The sequence below is a fragment of the Equus przewalskii genome, chromosome 3, assembly GCF_037783145.1.
Source record: "Equus przewalskii isolate Varuska chromosome 3, EquPr2, whole genome shotgun sequence".
NCBI lineage: Eukaryota > Metazoa > Chordata > Mammalia > Perissodactyla > Equidae > Equus > Equus przewalskii.
This window is the reverse complement of record NC_091833.1, coordinates 39784402-39806188: the sequence shown is the minus strand read 5'-3', so window position 1 is coordinate 39806188 and position 21787 is coordinate 39784402. Positions and strand designations below refer to the sequence as shown.

Genomic DNA, 21787 nt, shown 5'->3' with positions numbered 1-21787 from the left:
CTGTCTCCCTTATTTTCAACATTGTTGAGTAACTTTATTCAAATTCAGCATATATTGAGTTTTGGGTTTTTTAAGTCCAATTTGAATGATTTTAGACCATTTACATTTGCTGATAGGACAGAGACATAGTCTTCTGTGGTTGCTGCATTTTACGTCTGTTTTTATTGCTTTTTGGAACGGTTCACTAAATGATCTGATTTCAATATTTTGTTTAATGAGTGTTGATTCTTACAATATAAAAAGTTCACATTTTAAAAATATTATCTAAGTCTGGGTTGCTCAGAAAGGAGAGCCTGAAACAAAGCCTTATTTATCCATTACTACTTTTTTCAGATAGGCAATGTCAAAAAGGAAGAGTGAGAAACAAGAGAAATGAGGCAAGCAATGAAGACATGCCAACAGAGAAACTAAGTTAGCTGCTGCTTGGTTGCAAACCAATTGCTTGCTTAACCCTGATAGGATAAATGGGCTAACAGTCCCATTTACAAACGAGGACTCTGAGACTTGCAAAGGTTGAATAAGTTGTGCAGTCACACAATTAACAAGCGGCAGTGCTGAGATTTAAGCCAACTCTGCCCACTAACTGCATTACCTTGATTCTGTCTCTAGTTCTCTCCTCCATGTTCATTAAGTGCCTCCCCTATGTGTCTGGCAAGGAGCTAGGAAAACAGAGACAAATATCTGTGTGGTGAGGTCGGTTAATGAGTACTGTAGGCCACTGCTGTCATTAGTTCCAATCCCTGCCATTTTTTTTCACAACTGCTGTTTGTACATTCTCAGTGTTCTATGGACAATGCTTGCCTTTTATCTGTATCATCTCAGTGACCTTTTCCATCTACAATGTGAAGTGATGTATCACTTTACTTTGTAATGGTAATTGGTGGGTTTCGTAATTGTTCATGCACCTCCTAAAAGACATTCTTTCAGAATTGCTTCCTTTTTCCCTTTTTGCTTTTTTCAATTCCAATTCCGAGCATTTTCAAATGCTCCAAGGTAGCAATACACTAATCTCTGGAGAATCAGTCTGAAGAGTGTCCCTTCCCTTAAGAATGTGCTTGCTTTATGAAGACCATAGGTTTTTAAAGAGATGAAATAAGAGAAAATCCCATTATTCCAGTAGAGATATCTCCTTCTGACGAATTTAAGTGCTAACTCAATTCTCAACCTTTAAGTTCCAATACAAGTGTCTTTAATATTACCAAGTTTTAAATACGGCACCTCAATAAAGGAAAACAATGTTGAGAGAAAAGAACACATTAAGAAAAATGATTACTATTATTTAAAAAACCAAATTTATAAATACCTCAGAAATGAGTTATTTTTTATTTTAATCTCTGCCTTCTTGAGGTGAAGACTGTAATCTTTGCCTTCTTGTCGTCAACAGCCTGAACATATGGACTTGGAGTAGACAGAATTGTGTCTACCCACAAGATGTTCAAATCATAATATCTAGTACCAGTGGATGTGACCTTATCTGGAAACAGGGTCTTTGTAGATGTCATCAAGTTAACGTGAGGCCACCGTAGATGATGACTGGTGTCCCTGTAAGAGGGACACAGACAGGCACGGAAGACGGGGTAGAAGGCCGTATGACGACAAAGGAGAGAGTGGAGGGACACAGCTGAGGCCACAGACGACCAGGGATTACTGGCAGCCACCACAAGCCAGGAGGTTGTTCCCTAGAGCCTTCTGAGGGAGCACGACTCAACCCAGGCCTCGACTCTGCGCCTTCAGCCTCCAGGCTCCAGGGACAGAACAAGTTTCGGTTGTTTTGAGCCTCCCAGTTTGCGGTAGTTTGTTACGGCAGTTCTAGGACACTAACGCAGAGTTTTCATAATGAGTGAAAACTAAACTACACAGTGCCTGTAATGATTTTTCCCTACCTTTCAAAAACATTCCCTATGGAATAATTCAATTAAAAGGCATAATATTTCATGTTACTAAACCACATTTACTCACAAAAACTTGAAACTGAAAAACACAACTTAAGACATAGCTTTGTTCCTGAATTGTAGGGGCTTTTCTTTATTCGCACACCTTGCTCACATACCTTACTTTAAATGGATAACTATAATAGATTACTAAGAATAAAGCAACAAAATGTAAGGGACAGTGAACATCCATCCTAAATGCAGTGAACTCTCTACCAAATGTGTATATAATTTGAGACGCCAATGAATAAAAAGAACAGAAACTCACTTTATCCAAACTGAGTGAAGGCTTCTGAAATCTTACTTTAGCTGCAACAAAGAACAATCACTGTACTTTAAACATAACTGTTTACTAGTAGGAAACTGAAACAACTCCTTTCAGCCCCATCTTCCCTTGCCAACGTCCTCACACAAATGTTTAGTTATGGACTTTTGCACTTTATGAAATTCAAATTTCTTAGTGTTGTTCAACACAATCGTTCATGCTAATACAGATACACGGCAACTCCATCCTGTTATCAGTTAATAAGTGAGCAGCATGCAAACTGTGGACAGACGTATGTACAATTATATGCATATTTTCACACATGCTTATATTATTTACAGAAACATACATTTACATTAGCTTGAATATTATTACTCTATGATAGTAGGCAGGTACAGATATAAAGTTAACTTTATTCACTTTAAGAACCAATAGATATTTTATTTTAAAAAAGTACACATGGAAGGAAAGGATAGCTGCTATGAGCTGCTTTTAAATTTAGGTAAAGAAAAAACTGATCCTTTGATAGCCTTTTAAAGTAATCTGGCCTGAAAAACTAAATCTTGTAACTGAAATAATTTATCACCATTATTGGCAGTAAGAAAATACCTTAAAGAGGTTCTTAACTCTCAGTGACTGCTTTAGGACCACATAAAGGCCTTACAAAGGAGGAACACGGACAGGCTCCATAAGCCAAAAGACAGACTGTAGAGTTTATCAGTCTGACACTTCTCCCTAAAATCACTATATTCCTCTGAAGTAACTAAACTGAATATAAAACCTGCAAATAGAAGGTAACTTCCCACAGAGAACATCTTGGCAGACTTGCAGGAGACTTAGGAATACGTACCTCCACAAATAAGCAGACAGCAAACCAGAAAGGCACTGAGATAAACATAAACTAATAAAACTGAAGGTCAGAAGGCACATTCTAAAGAATACATTCCAGTAAAAAAAAAAGAGAATGAAGCTTTACTAATAAAATTCTCAAAAAACTCATTAGAGGCTTAGAAAACTATTTTAAAAATTACACATTTAAATCTTATGCAAAAGCAAAAAATGTTTTCTTATAAGGGCTTTTTATTTTAAAAGAAAGTTTTAAAAATTTACAACAGAACTAAGAGAAAACGAGGGGACTAGCCCAGTAGCATAGTGGTTAAGTTTGCGCACTCCCCTTTGGCAGCCTGTGGTTGGAAGGTTTGGATCCCAGGTGTGGACCTAGCACCGCTCATCAAGCCATGCTGTGGCAGCATCCCACATGAAACAGAGGGAGATAGGCAGGGATGTTAGCTCAGCAATAGTCTTCCTCAAGCAAAATGAGGAAAGTTGGCAACAGATGTTAGCTCAGGGCCAATCTTCCTCACCAAAAAATAAAAACAGAAATAGAGCAAATGAAATTTTCTTCCAATTCAAATATTCTCTGAAGCATGTCATTTTCTCCTAATTTGTCCTTTAACTAAAAAACAAAGATCCCAGATGACATTAGTGTGGTATAGAGTTCATGGCAGATTCAGTGCTGTTTTCTTTATCCCGATTTTCTTCCTCACGTGGTGAATCCAGTTCATTTCTGCTATTTTCCTCTTCACTGGAATCACTGTCCAGTCCACCTCCAGCTCTGGCAGACTTCTTGTTATGTGAGGAACTTCCACAGGCGTTGTCTGTGGGAACAGCTCCTTTCCGCTGGGGTAAGATGGTAAAAAATGCTTCCTGCCAGTCTCTGGTTTCCAGATATTCCAGAATAATCTCAAACACTGCAACAAAGACAAAGCCCATACATTTCTTAGCTGAGTTCATCACAATGCTGCATGCTGTATTTTAACACACATTGTGTTTGTGTGAAGAGTGCCAGCATGTCCTAACAACTACTCCGTCCTTACCACTTCCTTCTCCCACTGGCTCTCAGGGCCAGCTGCCCCAAGGTGCTCAGCCTGTCCTGCCTTGTCTGGATTCCCCTCAATCTAGTCCGTAGGCACGCAGGGGTTCACCACTACTCTTGTTAGTGATAATCAGCAGACAGAGGACCTTTCTCCTTTCCTGCCTATTCTTCTTTATCCTCCTCACTTCTTTATCCTTTATGTGCTAATAACAACCAGAAAAAAAAAGTTGACATTAATCTAAATTTCTTCTGTCTTTCCTATAGAGCCACTCACTCCGAGGAGCGTCTGGCCTGCCTTTTTTCTATATTAGAGGTAAAGAATATTAATGCTGTCTCCAAGGTACTCTCACTTTAATACACTGCTCAAGGGTTAATCAGGATTACTTTACGGAAAAGTAATTTCCACTGTCTATCCAAAGTCTTAGAAGTAGTTCATTCTCTGAATCAACAAGTTCATTTCTATAACTCCCTAGATGCTGCTATAGAGAATGTGCTTAGCACATAAAAAGAGTCCACTAAATAGTTGTGTACTAACAAAAATCTGTACTAAAACTGTTTTAAAAAGCAAAACTCCAGGCAAAGACTTAGGTCCAAGGATGTCTATTAAAATGTTATTTACAGTAGTAAAAAGAAAAAAAAAATCAACAGAAGAACAGTTAAATTATTTTATATATATATATATATATATATATATTATATATTCAGATGGTGGAATATTACATAGTCATTAACAATGATTCAATGACATGGAAAAATATAATTATAAATGGGGAAAAAAACACCCCAGATTTTTAACATCTTATGCAATACAGTAAAAATCCAATTATGTAATAAACAGTATCTATGCATAGGAAAAAACTGGTAGGAAACACATCAAAAAGTTAATACCAAGTATCTCTGGATAGTGAAATTATAGCTTATTTTCCTTTATACTTTACTACATTTTCAAAATTTTCTAAAATATGCCTGTGTTATTTCTATATTCAAACAAATTACACATGATTATACTTTAAAATTTTGTCTCCAGCAAGGTACATATTTTGTACTTGTCCAAATGTAAATGTAATATTCTTCTTCAAAATGTTCACTCAGGTATATTTTCAGTTTATCCCCTCAGAGCTTACCATGATTAACTGCCAAAACTTTTCTACTATTCATCTTCACGAAATTTCCAAGGGGAAGCTGCGCATGATCAATTCCATGCTCTGATGCTTGTTTATATGTGAGTCCCTAAAACAAAGACACTATAACTTGGACTAGAACATTAAATTATTTTAACTTAAAGTCTATGACAGAATAAATAATTTCTAGAAAATACTTTAGTTCAGAGAATGTAATCTGAAGAAGTGTGTGTGTGTGTGTCTGTGCGTGTTTAACTGCTAATTTGGAAACACTCTCCTGACAGTAGCAGTTTGTTTAGGGCAGTAAGTAGAATGTTTAGGGCATTTGCTTAACCAGTTTACAAGGAGGAAACCAGAGACATGTCCCCTCCCCTGTCACAAAGCCCCCAGTGGCGGACCCACAGGAGAAGCCTGGCTCATGCCTCCTGGCTCAAATATCTTTTCACCACTCCACTCTGCCTTTTCTCTCACTTTAAAATACTCAAACTGAATTCCTAGAGCAGCACCATTACTCTTCCCACACATGTAAAAGATATAAAGACAAAACTATGTTTCATTACATAAGACTAGAGGCACAAAGGACAAATTAAATGAAAATCTGAATTTAGAAATTTTAAAAATTGCCTATAAAATTTTATTTTTCTCTTTCTGTCAATTAAAAGAATGTTGAATATGAATTTTCTCCCTTCTCAAAATTAAAATCCTTAAAGCCTGGGTCTAACCAGAACTGAAACAGCCAAAAGACAAGAGCAGAGGAGAAAGAAGAGCGAAATTTCTCAACTAGTAGTTTGCCTATTTTAGGGACAAATACTTAGTAACAGATTGAGGTAAGTGCTTTTGAAAACAAAATTGTTTTAGTTCAGAGAAACAGTCAACATGAGAGGAAAAACTTTGGTTCCACATAAGTAAAAGAGAATTTTTCCACTGAGAAAAAAGTAAAAAGGCCACAGATCATTCTGCTAAAATTCCCTATGATGCTAGAGAGCTGCCCTGTCCGACTGCAGCCACAGTGACCACTCCAATTTAACAGTTTACACAAAGTCAGCTTCTCAATCACTCTGTGCACATGTCACGTGCTCAGCAGCCATGTAGCTACCGTGCTGGACAGGAGGACAAACGTTTCCAGCATTGCGGGAAGCTCTTCTGCACAGTGTGCTCTACAAGAACAATGAATTCCTTCCTGTTACTCTCCTAACAATACTTCCTCAGACACTTAGGAAGCATGGTTTTCTTTAGTTCGGTTAATTTGGCCTGCCACAAAGTAGCTGGCAAAGTACAAAATGATGTTTTCTTTTAGAAAGTGTATTTATGTAATTTTTCATTAGAATGAGGGTGAGTAGGTGGGAATAGACAAAAGTATGAATATGAAAGAACAGAAAACACATCCCATGAAAATCACATATTTAAAACTTATAAATTTACCAGTTTTGGTATAAATTGATATAAATTTTACCAATGCCTAGACAGTGATTAGCAACATCATCTTCTATCAATATAGTGTATCACTTAAGTATGTGGGCTCTGGAACAATCCGCCTGGTTTCAAATATCTGCTTTACCACCTATTACTATTGATTCTAGACTTATTTCTCTGTGCCTCCGGTTCCTCATCTGTAAAAGGCAGATGATAACAGCACTGACTGCACTGGGCTGTAGTGAGGATTAAGCAAACTAACGTACGTGAAATGCTGTGCCTAGCTAGAAAGGTGACTGAAATTTGCTAGGCACTCAATAAAGATCAGCATTACTGTTACTATCAAGAAGTATTTTTACTATCAGGAAAATTGATGTATCAATTTTAAGTATGAGCAAAAGCAAAAATGAAACCTTAACAGTACCTTGTGATGGTTGTGATCCACTAACCCTCCGATCACATAGGCCTTGGATTCATCTAATTCCTTCAGGACATTAGGTGAATCTGACGTAAGATAAATCAGGTCTTCTTTCTTTATGAATTCACTATAGTGATCTGGTTTGATGTAGATATCCTTTAAGACACAGGGCAAAGATGTTATTAATTAATAAGATTTTGTGAAGACTGGCTAAAAATGATTATGTTCTGTTCCGTAGACAAACCCACCCAAAAACACACAATAGGAAGTTTGAAAGAATATCGTTACGATGTATCATTTAGAGCCTACTACCTCAACTCCTTATCACCCTCACATGTCAATGATTTAAGTAGCCCCCTAATGTTACTTCCCTGTCTCTAGCCTCAGATCCCTCCAATTTACCTCCACATGCTGATGGAAGACTCATTTTCTAAAACACTATTTTCAGTGTTTTATCATTATCTGTAGGATAAAATTCAAACTCCTTAATTTAGTAACTCTTTCCTGAATATGGCACTGACCTACCTTTCTAACTTTATCTCTGTTCCAAAAAAACAAATGCATTTTTGTCACATATTTGCTCACACTGTTCTCCAGCCAAAGAATGCCTTCTTCAATTACTTCTTCTACATCCACATGAATCAGCAAAAGAAAATGGCTGATAGATTTAATAAATTCCATGCATCTGTTTTTACAAAGATACACATTTGAAATCACCTTCACCAAAATTGTCAGGTTAGAAGTCCAAGACTGAACAACAGCTGGCAGGCAGAATTTTGAAAACTACATTGACAGAATAAAAGAGGATGTGACACCAGGCCCAGATGGCATTTACCCAATAATTTTTAAGGAAATCAAAAGTGAAGCAGGAAACCTCTCACCTAAAATGTACAACCTACTGATTAATAAACCGCCACTTTTCTGGAAAATGGTATATTAAAAATTTGACCCCTATGCTTAAATAAAGGCCCTAAGAAGGACCTGAGTAAATACAGACCAGTGAACTCATGTCTTTCTGGAAAGCTGGTGGTATAAATAATAAATTTACAAGGCACAAAATAACTGAAGGTATGCCTATTTCAACTTATTACATTATGCCTCAGGAAAACAGGCATGAACATAAAACTTGGTAAATATCTGTACTTTAAAACTTAAAAAAGTCTTTGACAATGTTTCACCCTATAAGCTATTAATAAAATAAATGTAGTCATTACAGGACTAGTGAGTGTGAGAGGGAAAGTTAGTCACAGAGAGAACTGGCTTTGAGAAAGAAAAGCATAGGAATAACCCAATACAGACCAGGGTTCCTCAGCAATGGTACCAAAGCCGAGCTATTAGTCATCTTTGCAAATGACTGAGAGTGCTTTAGCCCAACATAAAAAAAAATGTGAGCCACATATGTAATTTTAAATCTTCTAGTAAAAGTAAAAAGAAATAGGTGAGATTAATTATAATAATACATTGCAGTCAACACAACATAGACAAAATGTTATCATTTCAACATATAATAGTTTTTAAAATTCCACGGAGATATTTTACATTCTCTCTTTTTTTGGTTACTAAATCTTTGAAATCCAATGTATAGTTCACATTTACAGCACATCTCAATTCAGACTAGTCACACTTCAAGAGTTCAACAGCCACGTGTGGAATGTGGATGCCATATGGGACAGTGGAGATTTAGAAGAAACAGAATGCATTCACATTTCCAAATTTTAGAGTGACTTCACTCTTATAAATAATGGATAGACAGTTCACTAGGCAGAGATTGTATAAAGATCTTTAAAAGTCTTCCTTTTTCAAAATATGTTTTAGGTTGGTGGTAAAATGGCAAGGGAGGTTTAACGAGAGTGAGGACAAACTAATAGAAATCTCAGTCTCTCTAGCTTCTCCCAGTCTTGTAACCTTAGACTTAGGTACAGTGATACACTGGGTTTGGGTTGCTGACTCCTATATTTATTGGCAGTACATAGAATATAGGTAAAAAATGTAGACTTTTAAGCATAAATATATTGGAATTATGTTAGAGTTACTCTATTCTAATTACCTTCCAGTTGACCCATCCTTTGTCATTTTCATCCATGTTCTTTTTCAACTGGCCTCCATGGCTTGTCAAGTAAAACTGTAAAGAGATTGGTAGGCATAGAAAGAAAGAGCAAATGACTATGAAAGTCCAATATTTTATTTCCCTCATTCACCCATCTGATCATCAAGGAAACACAAAATATTTTCATTCTAGAAAAAAATAAATTTGTGACATGCTTTAAACACACAAGAACAAACTTGTGGAAAAATGACATTTTGTTTCTCTCATAACCCACCAACTCCCATATTCCATCTACATTTTCACCCCATTTTTCAAGCAGCTATCATTTGCCTCGCCCTTAACGACCACTCTTCTACAAAGTCCCTGCTTCCATGTCGAGTTCCCATTCCCTTTCTTTTGCCACCGCTGTTACTTTTCACCAGTCCAAAGTCTTTGTAATTTGCCTTTGATTCTAAACCCTGATACCTATTTCAAGTCTAATCAAGGGTGAGAGAAATATAAAATTATTATCACTTGACAAAAAGAATATAGCTAACCAAAAAATATCAAGAGTTTCTGGTTCTTAACATCAGTGAGCCAGTGTTAATTTGTAGGTCATCTAGAACTCAAGTAAATTCAGAGAGAAAAAAGACCCTCCTCTTAAGAGTAGCCAACTAGTCTCACAAATCACTTCCTCACTCTAGCTAAGGAAGTATCCTTCAAAATTATCAGTGACTCAAAATCCTTTAAGTAGAAAAAATCTATCCAACAGGTACCACAGCACACAAGAGGCAGGGGAGTTCCCCCACTCCCCAGAAGGGAAGGAATTGAGAGCTGAGAAACTGGTATGAAAATATGTGTATATCCCTTAATGCAGACATTTAACTACACAGAAATGAGCAGCAGGTCCATGTGCACAAGACTGACGGTGACTCCGCAGAGCGTGCCTGAGAATGACATACATGAAAAGACGTTTAAAACATTTTCCTTTATTTTTGCAGAAAAATGAAATATTTTTCAAATAGGCATTTTGTTCTCTAAGGAAGATTATCTGTAAGACTCTTGTAAAGGCAATTAGGATCATCTATGCCTTTTTCTGAGGCAGACATAAAAGGAAACTGGAGTCTGTTTTAAATTCCTCAAACAAACCTGCACAGGATGCAGTGCTCGTCGATTTTCTGCATAACATCGTTGAATCTGCTTATGAAGTTTCTTAATGTCCTATAAAAGAGTGCAGTTTTTAAAGGAGCATTTTCAAAATCATCTATGACCATTCCATAATCTCAGTGGAACAGAATAAGCAGAAGCCATGACTAGATAGATGCATGTTTTCTTTTGAAATACAAGTCTTTTCTGATAATTTCCATTCAATTTCCTCACATATTAACAAAATAATTACCATAAGTAAAGTCAATACTCTGTAAGTGAACCAATATTTCATATTTTGCATCCACTTAAAATACTAGTTCATCAAACATGTACTTTTCTTAAGAGACAACAACAACAGAAAAAACTCTCTTAGAGCCATACTATTACTATTTTCATAACTAACCCATGGTTTGGAAAGTAATTAAACCATGTTCTCTTCACTAGCATTGCTCAAACAATCAGGTTTCTCAAACTATTAAATATAAATAATTCTATTAAGCAAATCATATTTCTTATTTTCTTCTTTTTGATTAGGACAAATAAAAACACACAGATCCTTATGACTAATATGCCGTTATTGACTTTTATAATATAATCATGGTGTCTGTCTCTCTCCCTCTGTCTATACATATACACATGAGCAATTTATTAGTTTAATTTAGGGGGCACAGATTTTTAAAAACTTGATTTAAGATACATTTTAGCACACAAATTTATATCAAAGTGGTATCACATATTAAAGCAAGAATGATTCACCCTACTTTACCTACAGGATTTTTCTTACAGTGATTCATGATACCTTTAACACCATCAAGCTGTCAAAACTGCAGTCAATGACAAGGCGGAGTGTACTATGAACAACATCTCTTCGAATACGTTTTCTGTCATTTCCATCTGAGTTTGAGTCCTGTTGACAATGTCGCTCTAACTGCTTTCTCTTGCGTTTTTCCTTTCGCTTTTGTCTAAAATTAGTAATTAAAATAACTTTTTGTTATTTGTATATCCAGATATTTACAAGCCTCTTCTAAATAGACAAAGAAACAATTACTTTTTTAAATCAGCAGACTTGAACTAACGTATGAAATTGCCACTTCTGTGGATCAAAAATGATCAAATATCAGCAATTTTATATAGTCAATCTAAAAACTTTTGATAAGAAGGAAATGAGTTTGAAAAACAATATAATGCTTTCCTTACAAACTTAAACTACACTACTAATAATTTCATGTATTATTGGCATCACACTATACCAAGAAAACTTTATAAATACTGAATTTGAGAGTTATGATGAATTTTTCTTTTATTCTTCCCCTACATGATCTTCAAGCAACATTTATGTGCTATCGGAAAAAAATAAAGTAAAATTACTTGTAAAAAGCACTCATAGACTTCTTCTTTGATCTACATTAACTATAGTTTATTTCCTCCCAGTAAATTCTGACATTAGACAATATTAGCTTCAGCCTTACTGCTCTCACCAAAACCTGCAACAGTTCTAGCAAAATCAACATTAGGCCCAAATTTGATCTTTCTGAGGTAGTTATTTTTGTTCCACATCTAGCACATGGATACTAACTATATCCCTTATCTAAGTCAGTTGTTTCAGAAACTGTGCGGCTTACTCACAATAGGTTCTGGGTGAGAAAAAGTGTATAGTGTAAATTCATTAACATTGCTAAAAGAAAATAATCGAAACACACACAGTTTTAACAGCCAACTGACAATGTCAGCTAACAATATGTGTAGCCCCAATTTCAATTAACACAATTACTTTGAATGTGAGAAAGGGCTACGCGAGGTCCAACATTCCATACGTCTGAATGGAGCCAGAACATAGGCACTTTGAAACATACTTGCGGAGTTCTCGTTGTTCTTCCCACTGTTTCTGCTTTATTAGCTTCTTCATTTGTCGTTTAGATATTGGTTCCAACCCTTCACCTGATCTTGGCTTCTGGCTCTCCTCTTGATCCTCACTTAAGTCTTGCGTTCTTTCAACATTAGAAGTCTCAACAAATGCTGGCAACGTTTCAGATGACATTATTTGATGCTTCTGAAAAACTGAAAAGCAACTTTTGACATGAACGTGATTCACAAACACACAAAAAGTAAAAAAACAAATAACCAAGAGATGAGGTTAAAATTAAACCATATCAGTAATGAATAAAAATGCAAACCAAGACAATTAAATGTCATTTACTGGCAAAGAGCATTTGATGAAATGGGGTGTTTTCATATACTACAGGTGGTCATGGCATAATTTTTCCAGAAGGCTACACAGATCTATGTTTTAAGAGCTTTAAAATGTTAACACCCTTTGACCCAGTAATTTATTTCCTTAAAATAAATTCCTGTAAATGAATCAAAAGTACAAAATTAATGCAAAAGAGAAACATTACTTTCATTATCTAGGTATACACTTACAATTGGTTTTTGACCAAAAATATGCTACAGATTTGTACATTTTGAACAGCGTAAAAAACAAATTTTGTTGCCCCCCCACTATTTTTCACTGTAAATATATAATTGTAAATATTCCACTTTAGTAAAGTCTGAAAACCAAAATATGGAAGTTGATTCTGTAATCAGTTGTGGAATACTTAGGGCCATCTCAAACATTTCGATTTAACTAGCCACATTTTTATATACTGCCTAGAACTGAACTTGCCTTCAGAATAGAGAAAGAGCTAGAAATACTGAGAGTTCTTTTCTTGTTAATAGATTACTAACACCAGAGCTTAAAAATGTATTTTGCTATTTATCCCTATCAAAGACTAAGCATGAAGCTTGCAAATACTTCATTGGCCTTAAAGAAAATTCTATGATTCTTCCTTCTTACAGAGATAGCTAACAACTCAGTGCAGAGAAGCTACTATCTAAAACAAAAAGAAAAAAAACCCACAATTCAGATAATGGAAGGATGAAATCTTAACAGCACATAACAGAAGCAGTAGTTTTATTATATGGTTCTTGCTTTCTTTAAAAGTGCAATGTCGTTTAAAAAACAAGACCCAACAATATGCTGCCTCCAGGAAACACACCTCACCCCAAAGACAAACACAGACTCAGAGCGAAGGGGTGGAAGATGATACTCCAAGCTAAGAGCGAACAAAAGAAAGCAGGTGTTAGCATACTTATATCAGACAAAGTAGACTTCAAGACAAAACAGGTAAAGAGAGACAAATAGGGGCAATATATAATGATAAAAGGGACACTCCACCAAGAAGACATAACACTTATAAATATATATGCACCAAACACAAGAGCACCAAAGTACATAAAGAAAATATTAACAAAACTAAAAGGAGATGTCACCAACAATACAATAATAGTAGGGGACCTCAACACCCTACTAACACCAATGAATAGATCATCCAGAGAGAAAGTCAACAAAGAAACTGTAGAACTAAGTGAAAAACTAGACCAGCTGGACTTAATAGATACATATAGAACACTCTATCCAAAAACAGCAGATTACACATTCTTCTCAAGTGCACATGGAACATTCTCAAGGATAGATCATATGTGGGGAAACAAAGGAAGCCTCAACAATTCTAAGAGGACTGAAATGCTATCAAGCATCTTTTCCAACCATAATGCTATGAAACTAAAAATCAATTACAAGAAAAAACCTGGGGAAGGGGCAAAGATGTGGAGATTAAACAACATGCTACTGAATGACCAATGGATCACTGAAGAAATCAAAGGAGAAATCAAACACTAGCTGGTGACAAATGAAAATGAAAACACACCATAGCAACTCATTTGGGATGCAGCAAAAGCAGTCCTAAGAGGGAAATTCATTGCAATATAGGTTCACCTCAACAAACAAGAAAAATCTCAAATAAGCAATCTCAAACTACACTTAACAGAATTAGAAAAAGAAGAACAAACAAAGCCCAAAGTCAGTAGAAGGAGGGACATAATAAAAATTAGAGCAGAAATAAATTAAATTGAAACAAAAAAGACAGTAGAAAGGATCAATGAAACAAAGAGCTGGTTCTTTCAGAAAATAAACAAAATTGATAAACCTTTAGCCAGGCTCAGAAAAAAAGAGAGAAGACTCAAATAAATAAAATTAGAAATGAAAGAGGAGAAACTACAATGGATACCACAGAAATACAAAAGATTATATGAGACTGCAATGAAAAATTATATGCCAACAAATTGGACAACCTAGAAGAAATGGATAAATTCTTAGATTCTTACAACCTCCCAAAACTGAATCAAGAAGAAATAGAGAATCTCAATAGACCAATCACAAGTAAAGAGATTGAAACAGTAATCAAAAACCTCCCCAAAAATAAAAGTCCAGGACTAGCTGGCTTCTCTGGAGAATTCCACCAAACATTCAAAGAAGATTTAATACCTATCCTCAAACTATTCCAGAAAATTTAGGAAAATGGAGCACTTTCTAACACATTCTACAAGGCCAACATCACCCTGATACCAAAGCCAGACAAGGACAACACAAAGAAGGAAAATTACAGGCCAAAATCGCTGATGAACACAGATGCAAAAACCCTCAACAAAATATTGGCAAATCGAATACAGCAATACATTAAAAGATCATCATGATCAAGTGGGATTTATACCAAGGACACAGAGATGGTTCAACATCTGCAAGGCAATCAATGTGATATACCACATTAACAAAATGAGGACCAGAAACCACATAATCATCTTAATAGACACAGAGAAAGCATTCAACAAGATCCAACATCCATTTATGATAAAAATGTTCAATAAAATGGTTAGAGAAGGAAAGTACCTCAACATAATAAAGGCTATATATGACAAACCCACAGCCAACATCATACTCAATGGGGAAAAACTGAAAGCCATCCCTCTGAGAACAGGAACAAGATGAGGGTGCCCACTCTCACCACTCTTATTCAATATGGTTCTGGAGGTTTTGGCCAGACCAATTAGGCAAGAAAAAGAAATAAAAGGAATCCAAATAGGCAATGAAGAAGTGAAGCTCTCGCTATTTGCAGACGACATGATTTTATATATAGAAAACCCTAAAAAAATCCACTGGAAAGCTATTAGAAATAATCAACAATTACAGAAAAGTTGCAGGGCACAAAATCAACTTACATAAATCAGTTGCATTTCTATACTCTAATAATGAACCAACAGAAAGAGAACTCAAGAACACAATCCCATACACAATCACAACAAAAAGAATAAAATATCTTAGAATACATTTAACCAAGGAAGTGAAACACCTATACACTGAAAACTACAAGACTTTCCTGAAACAAACTGATGACAACATAATGAGATGGAAAGACATTCCATGTACATGAGTTGGAAGAATAAACATAGTTAAAATGTCCATACTACCTAAAGCAATCTACAGATTCAATGCAATCCCAACCAGAATCCCAATGACATTCTTGACAGAAAGAGAACAAAGAATCCTAAAATTCATATGGGGCAACAAAAGACCCCAAATACCTACAGCAATCCTGAGAAAAAAGAAGAAAGCTGGAGGCATCACATTCCCTGACTTCAAAATACTCTACAAAGCTATAGTAATCAAAACAGCATGTACTGGTACAAAAATAGGCACAAAGATCAATGGAACAGAATTGAAAGCCCAGAAATAAAACCACACATCTATGGACAGCTAATCTTCGACAAAGAAGCTAAGAACATACAATAGAGACAGGAAAGTCTCTTCAATAAACGGTGCTGGGAAAACTGGACGGCCACATGTAAAAGTATGAAGGTAGACCATTCTCCTACACCATTCACAAAAATAAACTCAAAATAGATCAAAGACTTAAAGGTAAGACCTGAAGCCACAAAACTTCTGGAAGAAAATATAGGCAGTACACTCTTTGACATCAGTCTTAAAAGGATCTTTTCAGACACCAGGCCTTCTCAGACAAGGGAAACAATAGAAAGAATAAACAAGTGGGACTTCATCAGATTAAAGAGGTTCTACAAGGCAAAGGAAAACAGGATTGAAATGAAAAGACAACCACTAACTGGGAAAAAATATTTGCAAGTCATATATCTGACAAAGGGTTAATCTCCATAATATATAAAGAACTCACACAACTCAACAACAAAAAATCAAACAACCCAATCAAAGAGTGGGCAGGAGATTTGAACAGACATTTCTCCAAAGAAGATATACAGATGGCCAATAGGCACATGAAAAGATGCTCATCATCACTGAGCATTAGAGAAATGCAAATCAAAACTATACTAAGATATCACCTTACACCCATTAGAATGGCTATAATCAGGCAAGACAAAAAATAACAAGTGTTGGAGAGGTTGTGGAGAAAAAGGAACCCTCATACAGTGCTGGTGGGAATGCAAACTGGTACAGCCACCATAGAAAACAGTATGGAGATTTCTGAAAAAATTAAAAATATAAATACCATACAACCCAGCCATCCCACTACTGGGTATCTATCCAAAGAAACTGAAATCAGTAATTCAGAGAGACTTATGCACCCCTATGTTCATTGCAGCATTATTCACAATAGCCAAGACATGGAAGCAACCTAAGTGCCCATCGACTCATGACTGGATAAAGAAGGAATGGTATATATACACAATGGAATACTACTCAGCCATAAAAAAATGACAAAATAGTCCCATTCATAACAACATGGATGGACCTTGAGGGTATTATGTTAAGTGAAATAAGCCAGATAGAGAAAGACAAACGCTGTATGATTCCACTCATATGTGGAAGATAAACAAACAAATGGACAAATGGAAGAGCTTAGTGGTTACCAAGGAAAAGGGGGTGGGTGGGTGGGCACAAAGGGTGAAGGAGTGCACCTATCAGATGAATGACAAATAACAACATACAACTGAAATTTCACAATGTTGTAAACTATCATAACCTCAATAAAAAAAAAGAAGAAAAAAGTGCAACGTTGTAAAAGGACATATGGAGATAACTTAGTAAGCAAACTTAGCAAGTTTACCAAATTTTGACTGAAACACAAGAAGTTTTAATATGTGTGCTTTCTAGGCTACAGCAAAAGCCCTGGCATTTTACCAGGTCACAAAACTACTAAGATAGAGAAAGAATCATCCAGTAATCCAAGTAGGAGTTCACAAGTTTTCCTTATACTATTAACCAAATAGCATCCTTAGTTTGAGGGAACACCTAGAAATAACTCAAATTTGATTCTACACTGGAAGCTCCACATGAGCAGGGATGATGTCCACTTTTGCCTAACATTAGATTGTCAGTACTAACACAAGGACTGGCACTTAACAGATGCTTATTATATAGTGGTGGAATAAATAAATGAGTGAATATGATATTACAAAAGACTTTAAAATGCAATGAAAATAGTAAAGTCGTGAGTCACTTAATGACAGGAGTATATTCTGAGAAATACGTCATCAGGCGACTCGGTCATTGTGCGAACATCACAGAGTGTACTTACACAAACTTAGTTGATACAGCCTACTACACACCTGGGCTAAATGGCACTAATCCTATAGGACCACCGTCACATATGCAATCCATCATTGGCCAAAACGTTATGTGGCGCATGTCTGTAATAGCAAACATTTATTAATTTTTACTGTGCTTAATAAAAAACTTAATATCTAATTTAATCCTTAAAATAACCCTATGAGGTAGACGATATTATGCCTACTTTACAGAGAAGGCAGGCACAGTGAGGTTAAATAACTTGCCCTAAATTACAAAGCTACTAAATATTTCCTAAGAAGCAAGGCACCTAGACCAAACCTAGCACTAAGTAGGTCCTCAAAATACTTGTTGAACGAATAGACAAAGCGATGGAGCTAAGATTCAAACCCAGATCTAACTCTACTATCTCCAAAAATCCAAAACCGTATTTAGAAAATAAGAGTTTCCAAAGAATGTAAAAGAGCTGCGTTGCTTCAACCCTGCTGTTGGAGGCCTCTGAGAAGACTTGTGTCACTGTAAGATACAGGGAAAAACAGCTGCAGTCCTATTCCTACGCCACAGAATAAGGAAGTTGGAAGAGACTTCCTGGAGATGGTTGCCAAGAGTTCATGTTTTGAAGCACCTTGCCTCCCAGTCTTGAAATACATGACAACAGGAGATAAAATATAAAAAGGGGAAACAAAAAAAGGTATAGCCTCTCTCAAAACCAAAACCAAGAACTAGAATAGGTACTGACCCTGCTGGTCTGCTGTGCAAAGGCAGCTGGGAGACCTCCTAGTTGTAAAGTAAGGAGAATAACAACAACACAAGACAGAGGATGGGGGAGACAGGAGACAGTTTAAGACGAACCCTTAAACTAGTATTTACAGTGGGGCTCTCCCTTCCATGAAAAAAAACTGAAAACAGGTAAAATGAGACTAAGGCTTATACAGAGTACTTGGGGGAAACCTGAAGGAAGCAGACACAGCCTCGTAGCGACAACCTGGGCCAAGCCGTGAGGGGACATACGAACTTTAACACTACATGGTAAGAATTCTGAAGCACCCATATACGCTTTGCTGTGGCCTGAAGCACTGAACAGGACCATGGGTGGGACCAACCACAAAATCAGTACTAGACAGACAGGTGGTTTGGAGAAGGGAAGTGATAATTCCACTCAACATGAGCCTGCAAAGTGAAATTACAAAAAGACAGAAACGATGGGGAAAAAGCCAAAATCAACACTTGAGATAAATCCACTCGACACAAATTGAAAATAATAGGGCAATGTGAAAATGACTTTAAAATAAGTTTGACTGGAATCTTTCAGACATCATAAGGAGTAAGGACCATAAAAACAAAACAGGAAATTGGGACACAAACATAGACACAAAAAAGTAGAATTAGAATACTTGAAAAAGAACCAATTTGGAAACCAGGAAATGAAGATATAAAGATTTCAGAATATGAGACAAACTCCAGATTACCTGGTGTCCAAGAAGTAACTGATGAATTAGAAGACATCCTCACAATCTGACTCAGAATTCAGACAGAGAAGAGAACGAAAAAATAATACGTTGGAGCAGTTAAAAGCCTGAATAATAGGATGAGAGAAATACAGGCAAAAAGGCCTCAATTGGAGACAAATGTATAACATTGAGGGCATTTACTAATTTTTTTTTTTAAAGCTAGAAGATAAGGTAAGCACTCAACTTAGCAAATGGGAGGCAGGAGAAACTCAACTACCCCTGAAAAGATTAGAAGGAAGAAAATTTTAAAATACATATTGCGATCCCCAGGATCACTTTCATTTTACTTCTTTCGCATAGACAGTACATTAAATAGAAGTCAGCCATGAGTGTATCTAAAACAACATAGGGTGAAAAAAACATATGCTGAACCTGTCTATTAGGCTAAATGTGCAAACTTAAAAGCACAATTAAAATTCACAGGAAACAAATTGCTCTCGTCACAAAACAATGATTAAGATTCTAAGAAAGAACATTTCCGATCATCACTGGCATCGTGTTTTGCCAGTTCCCTATTAAGTTTAAAACTGCAAGTGTTTATTCGCTCTATAATGTGAAAACTTTAAAAAGCAATGTATAGCCATGTTTTACAGCTCATGTACACCAGGGGGAGCGTTTGCCTTTCCTATCCAAGCAGCCTAAGTTAAATTTAACCTGGCCTATCATTGCATACTAATATTTTTAAACAGCCTATCAAATACTAGGAAAGATCATGAGTTGGTCAACATCATCATTATTATTTTTAAAGCCATTCCCAATTAAGAAAACGCACTGTAGTAAGTGAATTTTTTTTAAGTTTTGAATAAGCTACATACAATGAGGCATGGAATATAACAAAAATGATGCTGGCTTGAGCTCCTATAAATTATTGCTCACAACACTCTATGTACAAAGATATGTACCAACTCCCCCTGCTGTACCACCCAATAGCGTTTCACTATGTGCTAGCTTGTTCGGATCGCCTGTTCAGCAAAATACGGCGCTTCACTAGGTACACTTGCTTCTTATTTTAGTTTTGGCCGGTTTATAAGCTCCACGGCAGAGGGTTTTGCACTCCTTTCTCACACACAGTGATGCTCAGTGTACGTTTTCATTCATTCGACCACGTCCAACCAACATTTAAGAACGGTATTTTGTAGCAGTTACAGAAATATTTGCGTGAAATTTTACTTTAGCATAGGGAAAAAATTTGGTTCATTGAGTCACAGACATCGATTATCAGGTGGTCTTACAAGAACGGGAAAACGATGACTAAGGCCATCTGCTGTGGGACTAATGCGTAAAAACTGATGCCAATCCTCCTTGTATTTCCACCTCTTCGCACAGCTTCCGGCAGGGAGGACACATCATCCATCAGTGAGCGTCCAAAAGAAATGTTAAAGAACAAAATAACTTTTATGGATTTTATTCACTGGGCTGAAATAGAGTCTTCATTTGTGACAGCCTCCCTTCCAGAAAGATCCAAACCAACGCCGGAACAACTGCAGAACGCAATTACAGAGCGACAGCGACGGAGCAGGAGCAGCCCGGGGAAGGGGCGGGCCGAGGCCGCGCGGCGTCAGTTCTTCGGCGGGCAGGCCCGGGGCGGGGCTGGGGAGAGCGGCAGGATTTAAACAAACAAAAACCGGAAGAGCCGCTGTCGCTACCCTCCCTGCAGCTCTAGAAAACGTGCCGAATTGTAACGCTGAAAGTATTTCGCTGAAAGCAGGAACACTGGGTCTCGCGGGCGCTGGACCGGCCTTGGCGCTCCACGTCCCAAGGCGCTCGCTGCGTACCCCCAGGGGGACACGGGGAAGGCGCCTTGCCCACGCTCTCCAGCCACCCAGGGACAGGACGAGAGCTCGTTTTCCGGCCCTTCAGAGCGCAGACTTCCCTCTCCCATCATTCTTTAGAAACTCACTCTTCACATACTAGGGCCCGGCCGACCCCACACACACGTCGACGACAGGAGGGCCACTGGGGAGTGGCAGAACCTCGCCCCACCCTCCCTCTAGGCCACCCCCAGCGAATGCACTCGAGAGGCGGGATTAAGCAGCAGCCAGCGAATCAGGAAGCCGCTTGGCGCACGACGGGGACGCGCGGTAGCTGACGTCACTTCCTTCGGAAACTGGGTTGAGGCTGCCCCTTCCACAGCCCAACTCCCCTCTTCCCCCGGAAGCCCTTGTTAGTCGAGAGCGGCTCTGGCACGCACTGTTTTTGCGGCCGGAAAATACCAAAGGGTAGGAGAGCGCCAGCCTCAGTGCCAGGAGACTTACCTAGCTAAGGAGTGGTTGGGGAACCTGAGAGCTCAAGCAGAAAGCCTTTCTGGAGTGGTCTTGGTCCCGCACCCGAGTCCTTTCGGAAACTTCAACTCCCAGAGGCAGAGACGGTAGCCACACGTAGGCGGCTACGCCGGCTACGCCTTACGTCATCTAACTGCGCCAACGCCGGACCTGCAGTGGGAGAAAGGGGAGGGAGGTTTTGTGGGGCGGAGTCTGGAGTGGGAGGTAGTTACAGTGATGCCTGTTTTTCCGCTTCAAGGCTAGTGCGTACCTACGGGCGTGTATTCATTCATATATTCCTGCGGGCATGGGGGAGGGGGGATCTTAAGACATTCCTACTCTTCAAAATTAAAAATGCGACACTGACAAAGGGCTCTTAATCTGTGTTGGAAATGAAAG

At 37.5% G+C, this 21787-nt stretch overlaps 1 protein-coding gene across 21 annotated transcripts; it reads right to left on the bottom strand.

Moving 5' to 3' along the window:
* Positions 1-1997: 1997 nt before the first annotated feature.
* Positions 1998-21546, bottom strand: TRMT10A (tRNA methyltransferase 10A). Of its 21 annotated transcripts, none has more exons than XM_070614191.1 (9): positions 20360-21168; positions 17658-17738; positions 12053-12257; positions 10999-11161; positions 10200-10271; positions 9072-9146; positions 7031-7180; positions 5197-5302; positions 1998-3947 (listed from the first exon to the last, which is right to left on the bottom strand). In XM_070614191.1, the coding sequence occupies exons 2-9, from the start codon at positions 17734-17736 to the stop codon at positions 3679-3681; spliced, it is 1119 nt and encodes a 372-aa protein (XP_070470292.1). In that variant the 5' UTR covers positions 17737-17738; positions 20360-21168; the 3' UTR covers positions 1998-3678. The 21 variants fall into 21 exon arrangements, with proteins under 21 accessions (XP_070470292.1, XP_070470296.1, XP_070470291.1 ...); XM_070614195.1 differs by lacking the exon at positions 17658-17738 and adding an exon at positions 19086-19131 and having other exon boundaries at positions 20360-21139; XM_070614190.1 differs by having other exon boundaries at positions 20030-21118.
* Positions 21547-21787: the final 241 nt, after the last annotated feature.